Source organism: Cydia pomonella, chromosome 14 (genome assembly GCF_033807575.1).
Source record: "Cydia pomonella isolate Wapato2018A chromosome 14, ilCydPomo1, whole genome shotgun sequence".
NCBI lineage: Eukaryota > Metazoa > Arthropoda > Insecta > Lepidoptera > Tortricidae > Cydia > Cydia pomonella.
Genome location: NC_084716.1, coordinates 15,112,596 through 15,138,311, shown reverse-complemented (window position 1 = coordinate 15,138,311; position 25,716 = coordinate 15,112,596). Strand labels below are relative to the sequence as shown.

Genomic DNA, 25,716 nt, shown 5'->3' with positions numbered 1-25,716 from the left:
GAAATGTGGAGCATCCACGTCCGCCTAACACCACGATCCCCAGTCATGACTGTCATGAGGGAGAGGGAGCGACCGCAGAGAGAGAGAGAGACAGGTAGCAACAAGCGGTCTTATCGCTGTAAGCGATCTCTTCCAGACAACCTTAGTGATATAAGTATACGATAATAATGAGTTTGAACGCTTGTAACTTGCTTTCAATTATTCATTAACCTGGCGAAAATACCAAACACGACATACTTGATACAGGTTAATTAAAATATAGATGCACTTTATCGCGCGCATTTCCATTTAAGTAATATTTTTACATTTCACATGCTCTGAAAGTGGGTCATTGTTGATCTAAAAAGTGTGCAGAAAGTGATACGTGGCTGCTCTAGTCCGTTGTACATTTCAAAGACATTTTTTTTATTTTATTAAATGGATTTATTGTATAATTTGTAGTCTGATATTTAACTGCTCATTCCATAAATAACAATACTTTACCAAATAGTTAATTGAAAGTTCCCTCAAGAAAATCAATGAAAGTTTTTACTTAGTCATGTTTTTTAAATACACATGTATATTACTTTCCTCGTATTCGAAATGAAAAGTATAGTGTTTAACTACTTTAACTCGGGTTGAAAGGCATCTTATCAGTCTCGGATTATTGGTGTTCTCACTGCGTTCGAGCGCCAAACTAACTCAACTATAATTAATGCCTTTCATCACTTGGTTAACAATTCCTGGTGTGTCAAGCATGCCATTATGCTCATCGATTGCGTGCAAAACGATTAAGTTTTTTAATCAATGTTTAGAAACTTCATTAAGTATAATAAACAGTTATTTCATGTTAGAGACTAGTCGGTCGGCTGCTTTTATTAGCCTTAAAGTGTAGATAGTTTTAAAATACTCGGCATTGTCACGGCATTTCCGCTATTAAAACCACCTTAAGTACCTAACTGGTCCTAACTTCTTACAATTCAATCATTGCTTCAATAATTCTCGCATTTATTTGCAATTACAACCTCATTAGTGACTCGCTGAGTTTTCTTCCGAGAATAAATCGAGGGCTGGGAAATCAAAAATTATTATACAAATTAGAACTCCACGTATGTCACATTACAATTTCATAAAACCCTTTTGTTTGAGCTATCGGGTTGTGTCCACTCACCCCTCGAAATTATACTTTGGTCATAAGCAGAAAGTAACAAAAACGTAATCGACGAGCTGGTTAAGAACGAGGTTGGATAATAATAGCTCATTACCGGTCGTTGTGGCGATTCTTGGCAAATGCCTATGTCCAGCTGTGTGTAAGGGCAATGTAGAGAATGTGGAGAAGAGAATCTACTTCCATGTTTTTTCGTCGCTTCAACTCTTGCGTGTGTACATTACTCCACTTGCAAGTCGCTCGAACAGAAGGAGCGAAGCTCTTACTTTCTGACTGTGCCTGTGCGTATACAAATACGTACAATTATCCTTGCCCTATCGGTCTTCCCAACCAAAAATGTTAAATGCCGGTCTTTGCACGGCACACTTAATAAAAACTGCTGTAGTAACGAGAAGTTCCGGGAAATTGAGACTAATACCTGGAAACAAGGCAACGCTCGGATTGTAAGATATCGTTCGTTATCGACTCCCGCGCACTACACGTTTCAGCGCTATCGCCAAGGTCGCAGCGCATTAAGGTTGACTCACGCTACACAGGGGCAGGGCCGGGCCGGAGCTTCCGGCGCTTCGTTTTCTATGGAAAGCATTACGTCATCACCGGAGCTCTGTAGTGGCCCGGTGCGGGCTCGGACCGGAGACTAGCCGGTCATGCTATGAGCAAAAATCGGACTTCCCGGAGCCTCCGGGCCACCCGGTGACTCAATTCTTCCTTTCGGGTGATATTCCACTAGTCTAAGATCTTTGTCCAATGTGCATTGCGTCTCACTCTCTCATTAAGCAAAATGTCAGACGCAAATACACATTGGACCAAGATGAAAAACCAGAATACCACCCTTCGCAATGTGCATGCTCGGATGTGTCGGTATATATTTGCCAAAATAAGAAGGTTACAAAACGTCATAAATTTGTTTGTTAAATATGGATGGTATAGCCAATACATTACTTGGTCGGGTTATATTTTACTCGGCGCAGAGAGAAGTTAATTAACAATGACTGCCAATCTCTATATGAAACCAAATTTCTGTAAATAAAGCTACACAATCATACATATTGCCGGTTTTGAGGAAAGCAATAAAAAAATAGTACTTATATTTATTTTAGTCACGCTGGCTCCACATTTTACTTGAGATACTTGATAGCGCCAGACAAGTTGCCTAAGAATTTGTTACCAATTTTAATAGTAAATGAAGTGGAAGTGCACTATACGTCGGAGCTATTTATAAACCAGATAAAAAAAACACGGACGCCTTTTTGAAAGTATATACACAACAATTAGAAAAATGGAACAGAGCGATTGTGTTCGGAGATTTTAACATCGACTTGTTAACAACGGATAGTGACGTAATTAAATATATGACGTGCCTCCGAGAAACTGGGTACTACGTTATGAACAAAATAGAGCCCGAGTACTGTACCAGAGAAACTTCTACTAGCAAGACGCTTCTAGATCATGTGTGCTCAAATGTCATGGATAATACCTACAATCTGACTATTATAGACGCACCGCTGTCAGATCATAAACAAATATACGTAGAATTAATCAACGAAAAACATACATCTAAAGAAAAACAACAATATTATGCTACAGACTACTCAGGATTATATAAAAGTGTAAGTGAATCTAATTTTAGAAACGAAAACTGTTCATATAACGAACTAGAAACGTTTATTAAGCTACATTTAGAAAAAAAACCAAATTATGAAAACAAAAATACTAAACAAACCGAAGGAAGATTGGATAAACAAAAACATTTTAGCTGAAATAACAAAAAGAAACATTTTATGGAAGAAGCTAAAGAAAGACAAGGAAAATGAAGAAAAAAGGAATGAATTTAAAATGGAAAGAAATAAAGTACGTGCATTGATTAAATCTACAAAAGAAAGCTATTATCTCAAAGAATTTAAAAACTGCAATAAGAATTCAAAAAAAATGTGGAATTTGATCAATTCACTTGCTACTAATAAATATAAGGATGTGTCTTCTCCACCGAGACTAGTTATGGACTCTAATGTAATTAACGACGGATATGCAGTTTGTCAGACTTTCAACAAGTTTTTCGCTGATGTAGGCATTGAATTATCAAATTTAATTCCGAGATCATCTAATAGCAATAAGTTCATATTAACTTACATAGAATCTACCCCTGAAATAACCATGGATATTATGGAACCCTGTACTGTAGATGAAGTTGTAAGAATCGTTAGCAAACTGGACACTAGCACCAGTACCGGGGTTGATAATATAAGCACAAAATCAATTAAATGTATATTAGACCAAATAGTGGTTGGTCTGACAAATTGCATTAATCAATGTCTTAGTTCTGGCATATTTCCCGACAGCCTAAAAGTAGCCAGAGTTACACCCATTTACAAGTCAGGGTCTAGAACTGACCCTGGAAACTATCGCCCAATATCTGTTTTGCCTGTTATATCGAAGGTTTTTGAAAGAATTTTGTATCGAAGACTTGATAATCACCTGACTAAACTAAACTTTCTTATTGAACAGCAATATGGATTTAGAAAAAAATCAAATACATTATCAGCAACCGTGGACCTTGTGACTAAAATAAAAACGAATATAGATAAAAAAAATGTAGCTCTCGGAATCTTTATCGACCTAAAAAAGGCTTTCGATACAGTTAGTCACCCAATACTATTGCAGAAGCTCGGAAATCTTGGTATAACAGGTACAGCATACAATATTTTTAAATCATACTTGTCAAACAGAACTCAGATTGTTAAAATAGGCGATTACAGAAGTGATCCGATATTTGTTCAATGTGGAATACCGCAGGGATCCATACTAGGTCCCCTGCTGTTCTCCATTTATGTCAACAACGTTAGTACTATAGGTCTGTCAGCACATGTAACTCTATATGCTGACGACACTTGTTTATTTTACTTTGGCCGAAGTCTAACAGAGCTGGTTGATAAAGCACACGCAGACTTACATCTGTATAACAAATGGTGTCAAAGTAATTTGCTGACAATAAATACAAATAAAACATCCTACATGATCTTTGCTGCGAAAAACAAAAAACTTCAGCATCCTCCCACTATAATGATAGAAAACGATACTATACATCGCTCCACTAGCGAAAAATATCTAGGCCTGATACTGGATGAGAAACTAAGCTGGAAAAGTCATATAAATAAAATTAGATCCAAACTATCTTCTCTGACAGGAGCATTAAGACATTGTGCGGGCTGCATACCTTATAAAGCTCGGCTACTCATATATAACTCTTTAGCAAAGTCTCATTTACAATACCTAATTGAAGTGTGGGGATGCGCAGCTAAGACAAATCTTCAATTTCTGCAGAGATCACAAAATAAACTAGTAAGAACTCTATTTCAATATCCTCAGCTCACGAAATCAAAGTCACTTTATACTAAAACAAAACTATTTAATCTAAAACAACTATACACATACTGTACTTGCATACTCATCGATAAGTTACTTACACAGAATATACACTCTCAGTTACTATTAACAAAACGAAAATTTAGACATAATTTAAGAAATACCAATAAAATAAAATTATTTAGACATAGAACTAATTATGGAAAAAAAAACCATTTTATTTGAAGGTGCACAAATGTATAACAACCTACCAAAAGATGTTAAAGAAAGTCATTCAGAGACAATGTTTAAAACTAAGCTGAAAGAATATATATATAATAATATTTACTAAGATGTGTTGGAATATGTTACATAATGTTAATTTATTGTAATCTCATGTAAGTGAACTGTTCTGTTCTTATGAGAATAAATGTCTTTAAACCGAATAAAAAAATGTTCAGAAGAAGCAGAGCTTTAAGAACTAAATACTGCCGTTTCGTACATATTGTCGGATTATCATATTATTGACAATGAAATAAATTATATAACAAAAGAATAACGTACTATAAGTATATATAAGTCGTTACGTAGCCGCCTGTTGTCTGCCTCTACATTTAATCAATTGTTTGTTTTTTATTTTCTTTTGTATCTTTTTACTGAGGTGTTCCAATAAAGAGTATTCTATCTATACATCTATCTATCTACGCAAGGTTTATTACAAGCGACTTAGTTAAGTATTTATTTGATCTATATATATTTCCCGAACAACGCGGTATCCGTGAAGATTCAGTCTTTATTATTTACTTTTCCATGTTAGGTGTTACTACATGAAAGTCGCGACGGTCGCAACACGGGCGACTCGGATATATACGTCAAAATTATATAAGTTGCATAATGTCTTGATTTATTTTGTGAAATACGGAGGTGTTGCGGAAATGTAATTTAGTCGGATTATATTAAATGAGATATCTAGTAATGTTACTGCTTGTAAAAATTATTCATTAATGAGCATGTAGGTTATAAATTAATATAAATATACTAATTTTTTCTCATATTCCCACGTATTACTTTTCATTTCGTACGAAGTTATATATAATGAAATATCTCGTTAATAAATTTGTAGATTACGGGAAACTATTTCTTTTACTTAATTTAAAGTCCAACTGATCTTCTGTAAATCTGCCTGCAGAGAGTACGAACATCATATTTCAGTGCAGTTATTGAATTACTCATAAAGGTGCCTATATTTCATTTGCAATCTGTCGTTGGCGATATTATTGCTAGCTGCTCGCGTACGATGCATTCTCCTGAAATAGATAGGCCATACATTTTTTCAGGCTGTAGAGAGCAGCACTAGCATGTATTATAAACCTGAGAGTAACTTATGCATACTATGCCTTAAACAGTTTTTTGACAAGTTTTCACTATGGCATTGATGCATCAAGGCGTTTTGGTTACAGATGGTCTAACGCGAAACGAAATTTCGTTACCTATCTGCCTCTCTGTCTATCGAATATGCAAGAATGATGGAGGCAGAAACCACAATTTAGATTTTCCATTTCGCGGTAGGCCCCGTGTGCGTTAGTAACGCCCTCTACGCAGAGTTTTGCGTAATAATCCCTATTTTATGCCTATTATTACTGTAACTACTGAAATAATACAATAATACTCTTCGTATGTTTTATTGTTCTTAAATTAATGATTAAGACGTGGAACGCATAATTTCGTCAGGGGGAAGGGGAAGCCTATGTGCCTCTCTTTCGCACAAAGAAAGATCGCGCAGTGACAGAGAGGCGAATAGATGAACTAATGAAGTGGTTCGCGGTTATAGCCCTTACTGTATTGTAGTATCGTAAGTGTCAGGATGTCAGGACCATGATAGCTATTTATAACGATATAAATAGCTATCATGGTCCTGACATCCTGACGCTTACTCCCAGTTTTAGTACCTTTTTTGTATTATTTGGTACATGACATCAAAAAAAATTTACCTCGCTAAAAATCGAGAAATATTGAAAATAATGTGGTCAAAAAAGTTACAGTTAGAATAAACTTTGTATGTGCACAGTGGTGCAGCCACTCAATGTGAACCGGGCCTTCAATATAGTTCAACAGTTAATATTTTTGGCTAAAACAGTTATGTATTTTAGAGAAGTGGAAATCTTGAGCGTTTCGGGGGTTTGAAGACACGAGGGTTAAACAATTTTTTCTAACGACTGAAACACAACATTTTTTATAGTACATATGGTACTACTTTACCGCACTAGGGCGTTAATTAGCACTTTACGCGCCTATGTCGAAAATTTAAAGTGCCATATGTACTGTAAAACGTTGTATATGTGCGAATAGATAATTGGCAACTCGTTTCGATTTAAAACACTCCTTTCGATCGTGTTTTAATTTACTGCCACTGGTTGTGAATAATTGAACTCGTTATGAATTAATGTATAATTACCACACCAACGCCAAAAATTATTTAAACTTCAAAATCATCACAAGTCGTCGTCGTCGTTAATTTTACATTCCTAGGTGATAAAATATTTCAAAATTTGAATGATTAAATTACTTTGCATTTCTTGTGAATAAAATGTAAGTAACTTTCCCATCCGTTTTTAAAGAATAACGGCAATACATGCGAAAGACCGACTATGACTGTTAACCACCGAATCCCAGCGCTCAAAATGTATTCCACTGATGTCATGCTTAAAACAATCCAACATTTTGAGAATAATATGGTTAGTTATAATTTTTTACCCCTCTCATTTCTTGAAAATATAAGTAATTATGTTGAAACTCAGTAAGAGTTGCTGGAGAGATGCTATCTAGCAACCCTTACTGGACTTGTACTCCCTAACTATAGAGCTATTTTTTAATAAGTAAAAAGAAATGCAAAAAAGCAGTTACTTCTTTTACAGTCAAATATCCATTAACTTTATAACTTTTTAATATTTTGTGTTCTACGTTGTATCGATATATGTGTACCCGAAGTCGATAAATGAGAACTCTCTATGACAGTTCAAGAATGCCACAATAATTCCGGTCTCTGTTAATAATAGTTTGCCACCTTATTAACGTGCATTTTTACATATCAAACAAAAAATAAATAAAAAATATTGAATGTGGATACATTCATCCTCCTTAGACGTGGCTTCACGATTTTATTTGCCGTGTGATCATCGCTTTCCAGTTGCAGCTTGGTGCCATCGAGGAATGTCCATAGTATATGAAAAAAGAAAAATGTTTATAATACCATTCATTGTATCACAATATCGACTAAGTACTACTAGAGGGCACCTTTAACCTTATTTTGGCAATGTTAAATATCCTTACAATTGTCTATTAATGATAGTTTTCAGTAAGTAGCTCATAATTGGGTAGTTTCTCCCCTACACCCTAAATTCATCCAACGAAATAAAATGTTCCGTAGGTGGCCTATTTAGCCTATTTAGATCGTTCAGTATGGGAAAGTTTGAAACTATAACACATACGAAGATCTGTTCCTAGGAATCATGCCATCGATTTTCTATATATAAAGACGGGCCAATAACACCTGCTTTGTATCTACTGTTTTATTTTTGAAGATTCTATACCTATGTTATAATTATCACCTACTAAGTTTTTGAAATTAACAAAACTAAAGCTATTTTAGTCTAACAAGCATATTGTTATACTTTCTCTTTCACATATGTAAACTATTGAATGAAAAACAATAGCCCATAGGTAAGCCCATATAATATACCTAAGCCCTAACTCGTAAAATACTTGTCAAGGAGAAGTTATATTCTAATCTTCATGAACACGTTTCACCAAATAGCACTGTTTAAATGTAAATATAAAAATATACTATATGTAAAATATTTGAAGAGTTTCATCCATTATTCCTGGGATCCATTATCAGAAATAGATCTTGACTAAAATGAAGCTTAAAAAATAACTTGCAGAACAATCTCAACGAAGAAGATATCGCCAAACGTGAAATACGCGTAGTTGAGGTGTTCCGTCTGGTCTTCATCAGCAGTTCCACTTAATTAAATGTCACTCACTTTTTTAATGTAAATGCTTGATTTGTTGATACAACAACAAATATATACAGGGTGTTTATTTAGTCACCTGCAAATAATTTACGAGGTGAATAAATTACGAGGTCATACATTCCTTTGTACATCTCTACAAATCTTATGATATGAGCTCTGTTCATGGGTTCTGCTCGTTTGCCTCCTATATTTAAAAAAAATACTTCTACTTAACATAACGCCATTCCTTTGTACATCTCTATAAATCTTCTGATACGAGCTCTGTTCCTGGGCTCTGATCTTATGCCTCCTATATTTAAAAAAATACTTCTACTTAACATAGCGCCATTTCTATGTACATATCTACAAATCTTAAGATACGACCTCTGTTCATGGGCTCTGCTCGTTTGCCTCCTGTATTTAAAAAAATACTTCTACTTAACATAACGCCATTCCTTTGTACATCTCTACAAATCTTATGATATGAGCTCTGTTCATGGGTTCTGCTCGTTTGCCTCCTATATTAAAAAAAATACTTCTACTTAACATAACGCCATTCCTTTGTACATCTCTTTAAATCTTCTGATACGAGCTCTGTTCGTGGGCTCTGCTCGTTTGCCCCCTATATTAAAAAAAAAAAAATCTACTTAACATAGTGCCATTTCTTTGTACATATCTACTTATCCTATGATACAACCTCTGTTCATGGGCTCTGCTCATTTGCCCCCTATATTTAAAAAAATACTTCTACTTAACATAACGCCATTCCTTTGTACATCTCTACAAATCTTATGATATGAGCTCTGTTCATGGGTTCTGCTCGTTTGCCTCCTATATTAAAAAAAATACTTCTACTTAACATAACGCCATTCCTTTGTACATCTCTATAAATCTTCTGATACCAGCTCTGTTCGTGGGCTCTGCTCGTTTGCCTCCTATATTAAAAAAAATAAATTCTACTTAACATAGTGCCATTTCTTTGTACATATCTACTTATCCTATGATACAACCTCTGTTCATGGGCTCTGCTCATTTGCCTCCTATATTTAAAAAAAAATACTTCTACTTAACATAGCGCCATTTCTATGTACATATCTACAAATCTTAAGATACGACCTCTGTTCATGGGCTCTGCTCGTTTGCCTCCTGTATTTAAAAAAATACTTCTACTTAACATAACGCCATTCCTTTGTACATCTCTACAAATCTTATGATATGAGCTCTGTTCATGGGTTCTGCTCGTTTGCCTCCTATATTAAAAAAAATACTTCTACTTAACATAACGCCATTCTTTTGTACATCTCTATAAATCTTCTGATACGAGCTCTGTTCATGGGTTCTGCTCGTTTGCCTCCCATATAAAAAAAAATACTTCTACTTAACATAACGCCATTCCTTTGTACATCTCTATAAATCTTCTGATACCAGCTCTGTTCGTGGGCTCTGCTCGTTTGCCTCCTATATTAAAAAAAATAAATTCTACTTAACATAGTGCCATTTCTTTGTACATATCTACTTATCCTATGATACAACCTCTGTTCATGGGCTCTGCTCATTTGCCTCCTATATTTAAAAAAAAAACTTCTACTTAACATAGCGCCATTTCTATGTACATATCTACAAATCTTATGATACGAACTCTGTTCATGAGTTCTGCTCGTTTAGCTCCTACTTAAAAAAAATCGATTCTACTTAACATAGCGCTGTTTCTTTCTACATATATATCTACTTATCCTATGATAGGTACGACCTCTGTTCATGGGCTTTCCTCATTTGCCTCCTATATTTAAATAATACCAGACAAATGCGAGCCGGACTCGCCCATCTAGGGTACCGTAGTTTTTAGTATTTGTTGTTATTGCGGCAACAGTAATACATCATCTGTGAAAATATCAACTAACTATCACGGTTTACGAGATACAGCCTGGTGACAGACGGATAGACGTACTGACAGCGGAGTCTTAGTAATAGGCTCCCGTTTTACCCTTTGGGTACTGAACCCTAAAAAGGAACTTTTACTTATCATAGCGCTCTTTTTGGATATACTGTATAGTAATATTGAATTTACTGCTCTTCTGACCTATTTCGGTACCTTTTATGTACTTAGTACTTACCTACATACAGATTAAGGTTATACAACTATTATTTCTAGAATCAAAAAATCAATACAAACAAACCTACGTAATATACACGTATTTTAAAAACATAATCCTCGAAACTCGAAAGCTCCTCTTTTTGTAAATGCAATGCAATTAAAACGCATTAAACTTAATCATGACTTCACGATCAAGTATCATTTAATAAGGGGCGTTTCGTGCGTAGATAACGATTGTCAGATTTGACTCTCATTTCTAACTTTTGTATTGCTTCAATGTTATGGGTCCCATAAAGACATGTTTCTTTTATAAAAACTTATTATCTAGCCTAGCCTTTTGGCAGTATTTTCTCGAGCTTTACGCAGTTGATTGAGGAAGCTGCCATACAAGACAAAAGCATTTTCAAAGCGACTTTCTCTTAGAACACCCCATCTATCCGTCTATCTATCATAATTTATTTCAGGCAACTAGCGGCCCATAGATAAATACCTTAAGATTAGCATAAACATTATAAAAATATATTTTAAAACTAAATACTACAAATCACATTATTTTACTGCGGCATGAAACTATTTATCATAAGACATACCCTTTGAGACTGTCTACCCATTGTTTTTGTATATGACAGCTACACATCCTTTCAGCAATGGCTTTTAGGAACTGCAAACTAATAATCTATGGCCCGCTGATTTTACCAGTGCAATCAGTCAACTTCGGGCAGCTTGTGGCATGCAGTTGGGGAGTAACGATCTCACGTACCCGAGTGTTCCTAGGGAGTTCTGTCATTCGAAGGACGGTGGGTGGTACAGGATTATCTGCTTCTGGGTTGCCTTGGCCGGCCGGCCAGGGTGGAGTCGTTAGAGCTATAAGTTCCAAGGGTGGAAGTGCAAGACGCGAGTTGGCACAGTGGCTGTTACAGCCACTGGGTTGAAAGCGGTGCACGCCTCTCGATACCCCTGAGCCGCTCACACCAGTGTTACTCTTGAGCCATCCCAGATGTCGCTTTTTGTGTCGTCTGCCGGAAATAAAATTGTATACCGTTTTATTAGGCAGGCGTCTGGTTTTTTATCCCATAGCTCAGTGTTTAGCCCATCGCTTTCACACAATAACCTAGTTTATTTTAGATTCCAACAACTCTCAATAGTCCTTACACCCTGTCGGGCCTGCCTCTGCGTGCGTCCTATGACATGGGCAAGGGCAGCATCAGCTCGGTGTACATCTTACATTTCATGAACATGTCAAAAGGGCCTCTACGTTAGGTTAGGGCTCGGCGCACGCTTCTCAAAGGTCCGGAATACCATTGTTCCGTGATGGGAAAGACATACAAATTAAAATAATAATAATCGTTAATGCAATGCAGTGCTCTATTTGTCAAAGAAAATAAAATTGTTTCACACTCACAAAACATTCATTCTTATTTTTGCTTATTTTTTCATACATTAAGTATCTTTCTGTAAATAAGATCACAATTTTCTCTCTTGTCAGATTTATTTTACTATTTGAATAACATGACAGCGTCAAATGTCGTAAAAAGTATACAAGTAAAAAGGTTTAAGAAAAGAGTCCGCAACATATTATATATTAGACCTATTAGCAAAGAATATCCTATTAGTACGGTCGCGGAAATTGATTCTTTAGCAACTTGCGGTTCAAGTAAATTTGGCTGTACATACTTATGGTAAGAGCTGTCCATTGTAACGTGACACGTTAACTGCTAAAGAATCAATTTCCTCGACTGTACTTACAAGCTAAGCCTAAAGTGCCATGGCAATTAATGCAAGCTTACGAATAAATACAAAAAGCGGCCAAGTGCGAGTCGGACTCGCGCATGAAGGGTTCCGTACCATTTATGACGTATTAAAAAAAATCTACTTACTAGATCTCGTTCAACATTTTACCACTTTGGACACACATTTTTTCACTTTGGAAGTGTCTCTCGCGCAAACTATTCTTTTTAGAAAAAAATTATATTAGAAACCTCAATATCATTTTTGAAGACCTATCCATAGATACCCCACACGTATGGGTTTGACGAAAAAAAATTTTTTTTTTTAATTTTATGACGTATTAAAAAAAACTACTCACTAGATCTCGTTCAAACCAATTTTCGTTGGAAGTTTGCATCGTAATGTATATCATATATTTATTTTAGATTTTTCATTCTGTTATTTTAGAAGTTACAGGGGGGGGGGACACACTTTTTTTCACTTTGGAAGGTTCTCTCGCGCAAACTATTCAGTTTAGAAAAAAATAATATTAGAAACATTAATATCATTTTTGAAGACCTATCCATAGATACCCCACATGTATGGGTATGATATTATTTTTTTTTTTTTTTAATTTCATGACGTATTAAAAAAAACCTACTTACTAGATCTCGTTCAAACCAATTTTCGGTGGAAGTTTACATGGCAATGTATATCATATATTTTTTTTAGATTTTTCATTCTGTTATTTTAGAAGTTACGGGGGGGGGGGGGGACACACATTTTACCACTTTGGAAGTGTCTCTCGCGCAAACTATTCATTTTAGAAAAAAATGATATTACAAACCTCAATATCATTTTTGAAGACCTATCCCACCATAGATACCCCACACGTATGGGTTTGATGAAAAAAGATTTTTTGTGTTTCAGTTCTAAGTATGGGGAACCCCCAAAATTTATTGTTTTTTTTTCTATTTTTGTGTGAAAATCTTAATGCGGTTCATAGAATACATCCACTTACTAAGTTTGAACAGTACAGCTCTTATAGTTTCGGAAAAAAGTGGCTGTGACAGAATCGGACAGACAGACGGACATGACGAATCTATAAGGGTTCCGTTTTTTGCCATTTGGCTACGGAACCCTAAAAACCGGACAAGGGCGAGTCGGACTCGCCCAACGTGATTCCGTAATTTTTTTAGTATTTGGTTTTTTATATACTACGTTGGTGGCAAACAAGCATACGGCCCACCTGATGGTAAGCAGTCTCCATAGCCTATGTACGCCTGCAACTCCAGAGGAATTATATGCGCGTTGCCGAGCCTAACAACCCTCCTTCCCCTCGTTGAGCTCTGGCAACCTTACTCACCGGCAGGAACACAATACTATGTTGTTATAGTGGCAACAGAAATACGTCATCTTTGAAAATTTCAACTGTCTATCACGGTTCATGAGATACAGCCTGGTGACAGACGGACGGACGGACAGCGGAGTCTTAGTAATAGGGTCCCGTTTGGGTACGGAACCCTAAAGATGAAAACTGCTGCCATGTTACTATACATTTAAGAAACACAGAAAATCTGGAATTGACATATTGAAAAAATTATATTGTTATCTTCTTCTGCACGACTTTTTAGGTACTTAGGTAGCTACTTAGGTACGTAAGGCTACCCCCGATTCATTTGTTATGAAGGGGCCCTCGGCCTTAGAGCACGCATAGCACAAGGGCTACGCCCGACTTTCTCAATATGAGGCCGCCGCTGTAGCCCGACGTCAGAGCGTTCATATCATTTCGGGCTAGCATGACGGGCTACGCAAGACTCCATTGCCATCTCACTTACTTAAAAAAAAATCTTAAATTTAATACTCTTTTACTTGAATAACCTTTTCACTTTTAGTTACATGTATGGCGTGCCTAAAAATTATATTTTTATACACTTGAACTTCTAAACTAAGTAGTAGCTTACCATCAGGCCGGCCACCAACGTAGTATAAAAAATACCTACTTTCCACTTTTCTCTTTTGGTTATCTTATAGTTTTTGAGTAAAATAGCTGTGACATACGGACAGACAGATAGACAGACAGATGGACATGACGAAACTGTAAGGGTTTTTGCCATTTTGGCTACGGAACCATAAAATGCACACTGTAAATTTCAACTACCTAACCCACTCGTATTATAGATCAAAAATTCCTTTTCCGCAAGAAGTAAGTAAGCCAGTAAGTAGTTTATTTTTTGTACTTGTTAGACAATTCTATCTTAGTGTACCGAACTTAAAGGTTATTTTTTTTACTTTGAGAGCGCACCACCGACATTCTTAGTGGTGTACGCTTATTTCTCTATAGCTGAATGTTTGTAGATGATTATCTTATATCGATACTTTAAAATGTGGTGGTATTCCTACAGCCATTTTAAATATCTTCTCTTTTAAACTTAAGTTTTTCATGCATTCCTGAAACGGAACAAGTCTATGATAGGATTGATGGGAGAAAATAATGCAAAAACGCGGCATTAAGCAAAATGATCATTTGTGATTCAGGGTTAATATCTATCGGGTATCACTGAACCCCAACGGATATATTTTTGCAATACAACACAAATGCACACCTCAATAGAAGAAAATAATACTGAAAAACAATAGGCCTGTCTACTCGCTAAGAAGCACTTAGGGCAGCTTGTGATGAGTCAATCTCTAAGTAATCTGCCTAGTTACCTACCTCAAAACGGGACCGCTTTTCCATACAAACGTAGTCCCCATTACGGATAATATTTTTACAGTACATATGTTGCTACTTTACCGCACTAGTGCGAAAATTAGCATATTACGTTACTGTGTCGAACATTTAAAGAGCCATGTACTGTAAAACGTTGTACGATACATGTGCGAATAAGTAATTCGCAACTCGTGTCGATTTAAAACACTCCCTTCGGTCGTGTTTTAATTTATCACCACTTGTTTCGAATTTCCTATTTTTCGCACTTGTATCGTAATGTACTATTACAAAATTGGATGTAGAACGAAGGGAATATCAATATCCAGAGAGGAAAATGGGGACTATGTTTGTATGGAGAACCGGTCATCCCTTTTCCTTTTAATAGTTTAATATGCTTCGGCACATGATTATTTGAGACAATATACACGCATTGTATTTCCATTACCTTAAGCAGAGAACACGGTGGCTTCGAAAGAGTCTCGGGTCATGTGGAAATAAAGCTCTTCACATAATGTTGTGTAATTCTCCTTTTTCCGAAAGTGTCCGCGAAATGTCCAAATGCACAATTGCCCAGAGTATGCAGTATTCTCTTCATCAGCTATTATGGCAGCCAGGGCCAATATTTTGATTTTATTATTTATTTCTATATCGACTTGCTTCCCATCGAACCAATTTTTTCAATATGATTGACATTTGTGACATTTGTCATGAACAGTCCGTTATTTGGACGGCTCGGTGAGCTCGGACAGCCCGGCCCGGCCTGTCTCGCGCTCGGAGACTCAACGATAGTGTCAACGCATAGAGATACTATAATATAGAGATGATGGCCCGGTCGCCCCGGCCCCGGAACGGTCCGGCGACGGTGGCGCTCCTGAAAGTCCGTGTGACGGCTCGCTCCGGTCCGCCCCGGCCCGGTCCTGGCACTGTGTAGCGTGAGTCATCCTTTATGCGGCGCGCGACCTTGTGCTAATGCAGCCGCTAGGGTTGCCAATCCTCAGTTTTTCATTTTTCAGGACAAAACTTTGTTAACGCAGCACTTATGGGATCACTTCGGTTTAGCAAATTGAAAAGATGCGTTATTTTCAGAGAAGGTGAAATTTAGGTGTAGATTTTAGGTATAAAACTGGTCATTGTAGTCGTTGACATTGGACCGATAACAAGTACACGAGCAGACGTCAATTCTCAAAATAAGTTTCCTGGATTTCCTATGAAATCACACACATACAAATGTATATGTCGCAGTACTCGCAGTATAGAAACGTATATCCCGAAGGTTACAGACACAGTATACGAATCATACGATATTCTGTGATACGAGGATATTAGAGGAGGAGGTTAAAGTAATACTATGCGTACACGTGTCGCATTCTTTAGAACTATTGCTGTCTTCTCGTTCAACTGTACGGATATTTTCGGTATTCAAATTGACAGAATTTAATGTGATACTGCGAAAGGAACTTATTAAATTACGTAATAAAAAAAAGTGTATAAGTAAAGTGAAAGAAATTAATTTTCATACCATTTCGTACCTTGTCATGGTGACAATCAATGTGAAAGTTGCTGTAGGAACATCATACTACGAGTACTGAAATTAAATTCCTTGAGCGGACAACCCTAGCTTGAATTGTTATTGCTCGGCTATAAAGTGCAGCGTGTGTTCTTCATAAACCGTCTCACATACGCACGGGTAATAGCTGTTTGTTTTAACAAATATACCTAACAGACTACTTGGGGCCAGAGATGAAATTATTATTACAAACTAGCACAACGTGACGCTCACGCTTATTCTAGACCAGCGGTAACAGCATGGTTCCATTTTATTAAAAGCTTTTATTTAACTTGCAATATATGTATGTTTATTTATATGTATGTTTAAGCGCTGGTGGCCTAGCGGTAAGAGCGTGTGACTTGCAATCTGGAGGTCGCGGGTTCAAACCCCGGCTCGTACCAATGAGTTTTTCGGAACTTATGTACGAAATATCATTTGATATTTACCAGTCGCTTTTCGGTGAAGGAAAACATCGTGAGGAAACCGGACTAATCCCAACAAGGCCTAGTTTACCCTCTGGGTTGGAAGGGCAGATGGCAGTCGCTTCCGTAAAAACTAGTGCCTACGCCAAATCTTGGGATTAGTTGTCAAGCGGACCCCAGGCTCCCATGAGCCGTGGCAAAATGCCGGGACAACGCGAGGAAGAAGAAGAATATATGTATGTTTATCACTTGTCACTATGCCCGTCACTTTCACGCTTACATACTTGTTAGAACGTGACAGTCATGGCGACAAATGATAAAGAGCCGACTATCTTAGCCCTACTGTGCATACTACATAGTCAGTCTTACTCGCTTTCATTCATTATCACCTTCCTGCGCCATTTCCCATCACTCGGGGTCGGCTCTCCTTGTCCGTTTTCTCCAAGCTGGGCGATTTTGGGCGATATCTGTGTTCATAATAGTTCATATATTGTTTCAGGTTTTTTGGACCGTTAGCCAAGTTACTCGCTTTCATTCAAAAATATCATAATGCACTTTATCGCGGTTTAGTGCACGTTGTTTTGAAATTCGACCTCTTTTGTTCAGTAAGGTCATCTAGGCAGATAATACACAAAATCAGGTCGTTCAGGTCAGATAACGATACGGACATGCTGATTCTGGTGCATTATGAAAAATTATAATATACCTATGCAAAAGTGTCCTTGTGACGTCAAATAAATATACTTTATTGGGCTGGTTGGTTGTGGACAAGACTGTGTAAGATTGTCCTCAAATATTCATTGAAATTAGCCCAAACTAAGCAAAGCTTGAACTATGGAAACAAGGCGACCTACATGGGTACTTAAATAAATAGGTACATACATAAAATAAAAAAGTTGATAACTCAGGAACAAAATATTCATGATAAAGACACAATGTCCTTACCGGGATTTGAACCCAGGACCCTCAGTTGCAGAGCCAGGGTTGACTAGGTTAGGTTAGGAGGCTTTTAAATTTCATGTGTCGCCAAGACACGAATATTTGGATAACAGTAATAGGTCACTTTCAATTGACACACTTTAGGTACCTATGACAGTAAAAAGTTTCATAAAATACTTACATGGGAAGTAATTTCGGACATCGACAGGCTTAAATTCTATTTTATCTTTTCTCTTTCCGACGGTTAAAAATATTGGCATATGAGCGCAATTTTCATACAGCTAAAAGCTTTCATACAGCTTAAAGTGGGATGATCATGTTATGAGGAGGCCAGACGATCGTATGACTCAGTGACGCAACGTGAACTAATCTAGCCGTGGGCGAAACCACATCTGCGAGGCCCTTTTCAACTTGTTTTCCCAAGGTAATAAAGGGGTTGGAGAGGTTGGTTGAGAGGCCTTTCTAAGTGTGCGTACGTGGGCGAGGGCTCCGTTCGCCCAAGCCGTCTAGATAAGTCCTAAGCATCAACATCGGTTCCAAAAGATCGGGCAGAGGTAGACCCCTTACGACCTGGATGTCCATCAGTAACAACAAACTTAAGAATGCCCAGATGTCTCGACAACCCACAACAGCGAATGACGAGGAGAGCCGACTTCAAATTAAATGGGAAAAGACCAGGCAAAGAAGAGACGACAATAATCTAATGAGCGATCTCTTTCAGACAACCTTTGCGTCACTACAATTTGTTATTATCTGTAAATTATTCACCCTGTTCATGTAAGTACCATACATTTTTCAATTGCCTACTTAGGTATGACCTAACGAGTCTTAAATTCTCAATGAACCAGATCAAGTAGCAGAAACGCGGTACGTCAACACTCTTAGCACTTTACCAGAAAGTTTATTTTCGCTTGGATCAAATCTTACAATGGCCGTTGTCATAACATCAATGCGCACGAGCCAAAATCGCGCATGCGTACAAACTTAAAGCACATGTATCGTGCGTCTCCTCCTTTCTAATGTGTAGTTTATATTGCCATCCTATTTTAATAACGGAGGGTGGCATATCGATTGATGTCTCTTTCTAGCATACGTCAGTGTATTTGACAGCACCGGTGCATGTGGTTGCTATGTGCATTTTGTGATTTTACTGTGATTTTGCTATAATTATTTATTTCTACATATTATCCTCGAAATGGTAAGTCATTTTAACATATTATTTTGCATTTTGAACAAAAAAAATATTAACAGCGGACTAAAACATGACGCATTCCATTGTCATTCATTTTAGTAAACTTTTGTGTTTACAAACAAAGAATTTTACTTCATTATATCGTGATATCGAGGGATTATTAAATTATGCCATGATAAGATAAATATGCAAATTATCTTCTTATCGAACGAAACCGGCGAACAGTTCATTGCTTATGATTGGATCCTTAATTTTGAGTGAGGGTTAGGTAGGTATATTATTTTTATCATTTTACACGGTCCTTCCACTGTATCCACAGTACATCCGACAATTTTGGGTTTCGTTGAGTTAAAAAAGACGCTATACGGGTCATGGTACTATCAGTTTATGAGATCTCCGCGACAGACATGTTTTATGTCTTTAAAACCCCTAAACAAGTGTGCCCATCCTCTTGAATCAATCTACCATATGTGTAATGTAATCTAAGCCCATCTCTAAGAGGATTTTTTTCTTGTTCCTCTTACATAACGCGGTTGTAAAAGACTAAGAAAATATCTGTCTTGGTTAAGCTTCTTGTTGCTCTTGAGAATGAATCGAAATATTCAAATGGAGGTTTAAGCCGTGTAGTGTACGGTGACGTCTGAAAATATCGATACGAAAAAAGTGCTAAAAATATGTATACCCTTTATTGCCCATATATTAAGGTAGTGTATATTTTTGGCACATTTTTCGTATTATTTCGATATTTTCAGACGTGACTCAACTATCAACTAGCTTCCCACTCTTGCTATCTCGCTACGCCCCCTGGGGTGCCTTGTTGGCATCATAACCAACTTATAGAGTCAGACCAAGCTAAGTTGGCACCGATTTTGATAGCTCAGCCTGTGCAAGTGTTAAGTAAACATCATAATGTCATAGATGTTTGACGTTTAAAATAACACTTGCACTGTCTGGGATATTAAAATCGCTGCCAACTTATCTTGGTCTGACTCTATCCATATTTTATTATCTATCAGCAAATCCCGGTCGCAATTCACTGAAACTCTCAACCATGGAACCATGTCACCATGGAACTTCTAACTTCACCGTTTGTGATCTATTCTTATTCCTGCTTATTCCAAACCCAAAATGTGCACCTTATTATATGTAATACTATCTTACTATTCATAAGTGCTTGTTGCTAGGCCTACATGAATAAAATATATTTGAAATGAACTTGAACTAATTACTAAACTGAAAAGTTATAGTGAAATTATGATTTAATGCTAGTTAAAGCAAAGTAGTACAACTAGTTCGCTAACTTCCTCAATAAAGGCGAATTTAGGGTACGTACTCGTATTTTAGCCAACCCACATGTTCGATGAACTGCAAAATTGATAACGAGGTTTGTCTATCAGCAGTAGTATTCGACAGTCTCTGTCCCCTTCTAGTGGTCCTTTTTGGCCCCGACACGTCACCACATCACGCTCGTTCAAAATCAGGCCAGTCCATGACCAATCACGAGTACCGTAGGCAGGTGCATTATAGTTCGGCGTGTGTCGGATCGATACCGGATCGGTCACTTTGGTCATGGTTGGAATCGAACATCACGATATGAGAATTCAGTCAGAAACTACGTAAGTAAAACAGCTGCGTCACTGATGATTCTAAGTTTGAAATAGACCACCACCATCCACCATTTTGATAAAAAGTCAAGGAATTTTTGGAATAAAATGTCTAACGCATGTTTGATTTGAGCAAAGAAAACGGGTTACTTTGTACAGAATTTCATACGTTTACTAGACTTTATTATGTACGTTTAGATTAGACGGTATAGTTTTTGTGACCCCTTTCTATTATCTACTCGTAATACTAACGTTATTTGAGTTGTTGGGTTTCTTTGTAAAAGTGGCTAGGAGCATAAGATTTCATAAAAAGGTACATACCTAGCGCAACCTAGATAATAGCGATTTTTGTCAATAGAGGGCAAAACAAACACATAAGTCGATCCGAGAAGTTTCGCGTTTTGATACCTATCAATAGTAGCTCAGAATATTAAAAAAAGAAAGGAGCTCCTAGTACACGTTAAGAAATGGATAAAAAAATCGTAAGAAGGTCATTGGCCCGATAAAAGATCGTAAGCTTTATCAGGCCATAGATCTATTAAAGTAAGTAAGCTGTGTACAAAATTGTCAGTTCGCCGCATCCGGCCCACCCCACACGCTCGCGCCGTGTTTGTACACATTGCTTGAAAGGTATTTGAAAAGTGACACTTCTTTATTGTTTAAGTCGCTGGCCATATTCACATAGCTTTGGAATAATATGTATATTGGGTGATAGCAAAATGTTGCAAAGGGACCATCATTAGGCGCCGTGGACGAGAGCCCTGCGCACGCTCAATCAAGTTGCTGACCAGATTTATGTGTTCCATTGATCTGAGAATGACTTCATTAAAGTGTCTTTGTGTTATGTTGTAATTCTTAGAAATAATTTTATAGGTATAGGTTTCTATTTGCTACTCTCTCGCATTGGGCAACTGTTATGATACCTGTACCGTTATGAGAAATAAATAAAAATAAACTATAAAACTCCCGTGATACTCGAGCATATTAAAATGTACACGTTGCGCGCTCGACCAGAAGAGACGATGCAGCCGCTGCGATCGAAGATCCTCGAAATCAGATCGAACCATGTCGAGCGTTTATTCTACTATTATTAACGTGAGTAACCAGTTTAAAATAAATTTAACCATCATTAATACATTACAACAAGACCTACTACGCATATGTAGAGGTATGAGTACCTACTGTCGTACCTATTTGTCTGTAAGCTCAATTAGTAGATCTTGCGCGTGCTTCCCATCAACACAATTGTACCGTGGCCAATAAATAAATTGAGATCTTATGCAACTGATGCATTCATATTTTTATTAATAGACTTGTGATCTACTTTATCAGTTGGACACTCAAACGTTCGACACCCTTATTCACGAATATGTAAGAGTGATAGGGAGGCAAATAAGGAAATTTCAATTTTCGCGGTAAGATCTGAATGATATCTTTATGATGTAATTTAGTTATCGTGCATTACAATCGTACTTGTACATGTGCAGGCACGAGCGAGACACACGATAACTAAATTACATAATTTATATATTTTAATTTCAGTGTACGTTCGAATTGGCCTGTTAGTTTCAGAAAATCATTACTTATTCCCTACAATTCTTCTTCTTCAAACCTAGCGTTTTCCCGGCCTAGCGCCAGGGTCCGCTTTCCTACTCAATCTTCTTCACTTTGCCCGGTTTTCGGCATCCTCAGGTGTGAGATTGTTCTCTTCCACTATCCCGATATGGCTGTTTTTTTACACATGAAACTCGACTAGTACATAGTTCAACGTGAAGTTACAAAATTCCATCTGTGAAAACATAAACAAGGAAGCTTTCCTAACACCTGCTTATCACCTTATCGCAACATCCTACCCACAAATTAAATATAAACCTTATTAAAATGCTGCTAAAGCATAAACTGCCATGCGTGTACGCACGTAAGTGATAATAAACTGTACGCGACGGCAGCACCTGCTCTAATCGCTTTCTTCATTAAAGCGTCGTAAATTATATTTAACTCGACAATGATAGGTTAACAAGGAAAGTGAACAAACTAAGAAAGGTTCAAGAAAGTATTTCTTTATGACATGGACAAGACACCGCAAGGCAAGTGGTCTATCTAAAGCTAAAAGACATAATGTAAATCTAATATTAAGACCCCGCGGCATGGTACCGTAGATGCTGGCAGCATTTCCCGCTGTATTAAAATACTTGTTGTGATATTAGTTAGCTGAATACCAAATACCCTTTCCCAATACATTTATGAATAAAATAGTTAGTGGTAGTAATGGTTGTGGGTGATAAGGAATGCTGTTCACTTTGCATGTCTCTAGTCTATAATGCACCCATCGAGTGCGCAGCCCTGGTGAATTAATTGATAGGCGTGGGATTTGTTTGCAATATAAACAATATTAAATTCATCGTAAATCATTAATTGTAAGTAATAAATCTAGCAGCTCGTTTAGTGGGCTGGGAGGTTAGGATACTGATTTGCGTGATTGTTAAATGTAAAATCTAATTTTTACAAGTCGTACCTTGGTCTAAGTCTTAAGTTTCATCGACCGATTAGAGTCGTTTTATATGAATTTGTTTTTGGTTGTGGTTACCGATTTCTGATATTATTACTCTAATGCATAGTACATTTATAATTCCTTTGTTTTCAAATTAATATTTACCAAGGTATAATTTTACTAACCTTATTTGAAACTAAGTAAACTCAACTATTACGTTTTATGTCCCTTTTTAAAAGCAATTCCTAGCTGAGCAACTTTTCAAATCTCGAATTTTCGAAGCTATGTTTCTGTCGCGCTACGGTGGGCTTGCGATAAGGACAACTGCAGCTCGGACTAAAATTCCCACGCAAAAAACTCAAAAATCGAGGTTTCGCTCAATGTTTCCTCCTCCAAAACGCAACCATTCATTATGAAATTTTGGAAACTGCAAGAGGAAGAAATAATTTATTTAGTTTGGATTTTTTGGATATTTGTTGTCATATTTGTATACTGCGCCTTTTTTGCATCAATTCAATTGAGCCGTTTCTGCGATTTTCGAGGCGCTGCAAGTTTCTTCAAAATAAAATAATCCAAAAAAGCAAAACATAGCGGCACACATATTGATGATATTGATCTTATTTGAAAAAAATCATTGTTCTAGGTTAAAAATCCAGGGAGAAAAGAGTCGAGATCGTTTGTATGGAAAAATCGCACCTAGGAATTCCTCTTAATATGCGACGGTATCTCTCATGTGTTATGTTAATATCAATCGAGCCGCTTTAGACCTTAGGGGATGTGAAATGAAAATACTTGATTACTTATACGTACAAATCAAATTGTGTTTTGGTCATAGGTATATGTACATATTTATATTGTGAGAAGTTACGAACATTTTTCATAGGATAGTAGGATTAAAATGTTTTGATTTCATAATTAGGAAATAAATAAATCTAAGTCATAGTGTATACGTATAAAATTAACACGTTGCAGCGCTGCACATACGTAAAAAAGGAGTAGGAATAATATTAATCGTTATTTATCGATCTGCGAACAAAGCTATGACCCCAACCGAGCCAACCCCAGCACACGTCGGGATCAATACGCGCGTGCACCGCGCCGCGCCGTTGAGGACACGAGGATCGATATTGTCTGCCCGCGCACATCTGGTGCTCCTGCGCAACGTTTGGCAACCATTGCTGGTTTTGTCCCTCAATGTTTATATACCGCTATAGTATTATTTAATATGAAAGTTGTTAATTTTCCGATAAGGTTATTAAGCAATGATGTATAACTTTTCTTTGTGCTATTTTTACGTTTCTTTTACTGATAAACACAGTGCAGCCGATATGAAAAAAAACAATTTAAAAGCAAATTTGCTCAAAACTGAGACGAGTGGAAATCGAGGGGGGCGGCCTATGCTCAGCAGTGGGACACCGTATAGGCACGCACCGTATATTATAATAAATAAATAATAATAAAAGCAAAATTGCAGGTGCGGCACAAAAATGCCTAAACATATATACTTATTTATTTCCCATGAATTATTATATTATTATTACATAATTTTTTTGTAAAAAATATCTAAATCTTTCAATGGTTTCTTCCCTCCCAGTAATGGACACCGTTCTAAATCTATTCCTGTGGCGGACGAGGGTGTGATATTTTAAATCAGGGGACGAACACGGGGGTTGTTTTTCAACTGCACTTCCGTTCAGCGTGGAATTTCAGCCGTGTTTAGAATGAGATAACATAGCAAACACGTTTGCGCATTGATTTCGTGTCTAAACATTTCTGTACGACAGTGTTTTTTTTTTTTTTTCAGTTTAAAAATTTTATAAGTTTTATATCCTCAAAAGTAGTGGTAACTTTTTTTCTCCAAAATTAAATCTGAGTAACTATGCATGGAATTATAGTGTAGTTTACATATGATTGTACCGCAATATTAGATATCATTTCTAGCATTTCAGAAGAATACGTTGATTATAGATCGTATCATCACTCGTTTGCTTTAACTCGCATTGACTTGTTATTAACGGTTAAATTAGACTATTTAATTAAAATAGTCTGGACATCTGGAGTGTTATACTCTATTCAAAATTAGAGCTATATGTAGTCTGTGCGGAAAGAAAAGAGTCTAAAAATGTATTGGTTTCCTTATATACCACGACTCTTCTCTATCTGCTCTAGATGAAAATTAGAAAGTATTCACTGCGCAATCGGTCCGCTTTGCGCTGACGCGAAAATCATTCAAAATGGATTTCAACGTAGGTATTATATTGTAGATACATAAATAGAAAAAAAATGTTAAAACATATGACTGACTTTCCTAATATTTGAAACATAGGTAACGTTATATTTTTAATTAATTTGTTTTCAATATATTATGAGAAAATTAACAGATTTTGAACTATAAATTATGTAATTACTAAGGTACAAGGTTTAATTAAATGTATAAATTGTCTATAGCACCTTGATTGGTCTTTAAAATGATTGAATGAGATTCTATTGACTTGGAAATGT

The 25,716-nt window shown here is 36.8% G+C and overlaps 1 protein-coding gene across 4 annotated transcripts in view; it reads left to right on the top strand.

Moving 5' to 3' along the window:
• The window catches only part of LOC133525042 (uncharacterized), a 62,529-nt gene that overhangs the window by 8,558 nt on the left and 28,255 nt on the right, over positions 1-25,716 (top strand). The window contains exon 1 of one of the 4 annotated variants that reach the window (XM_061861256.1): positions 19,001-19,125. The exons of 2 other annotated variants lie outside the window; for them this stretch is intronic. In XM_061861256.1, the coding sequence (XP_061717240.1) occupies positions 19,123-19,125 (3 nt within the window). In that variant the 5' untranslated portion in view covers positions 19,001-19,122. Of the gene's footprint in view, positions 1-19,000; positions 19,126-23,653; positions 23,955-25,716 lie in introns of those variants that run through there. One more of the 4 variants, XM_061861255.1, reaches the window with a different exon arrangement.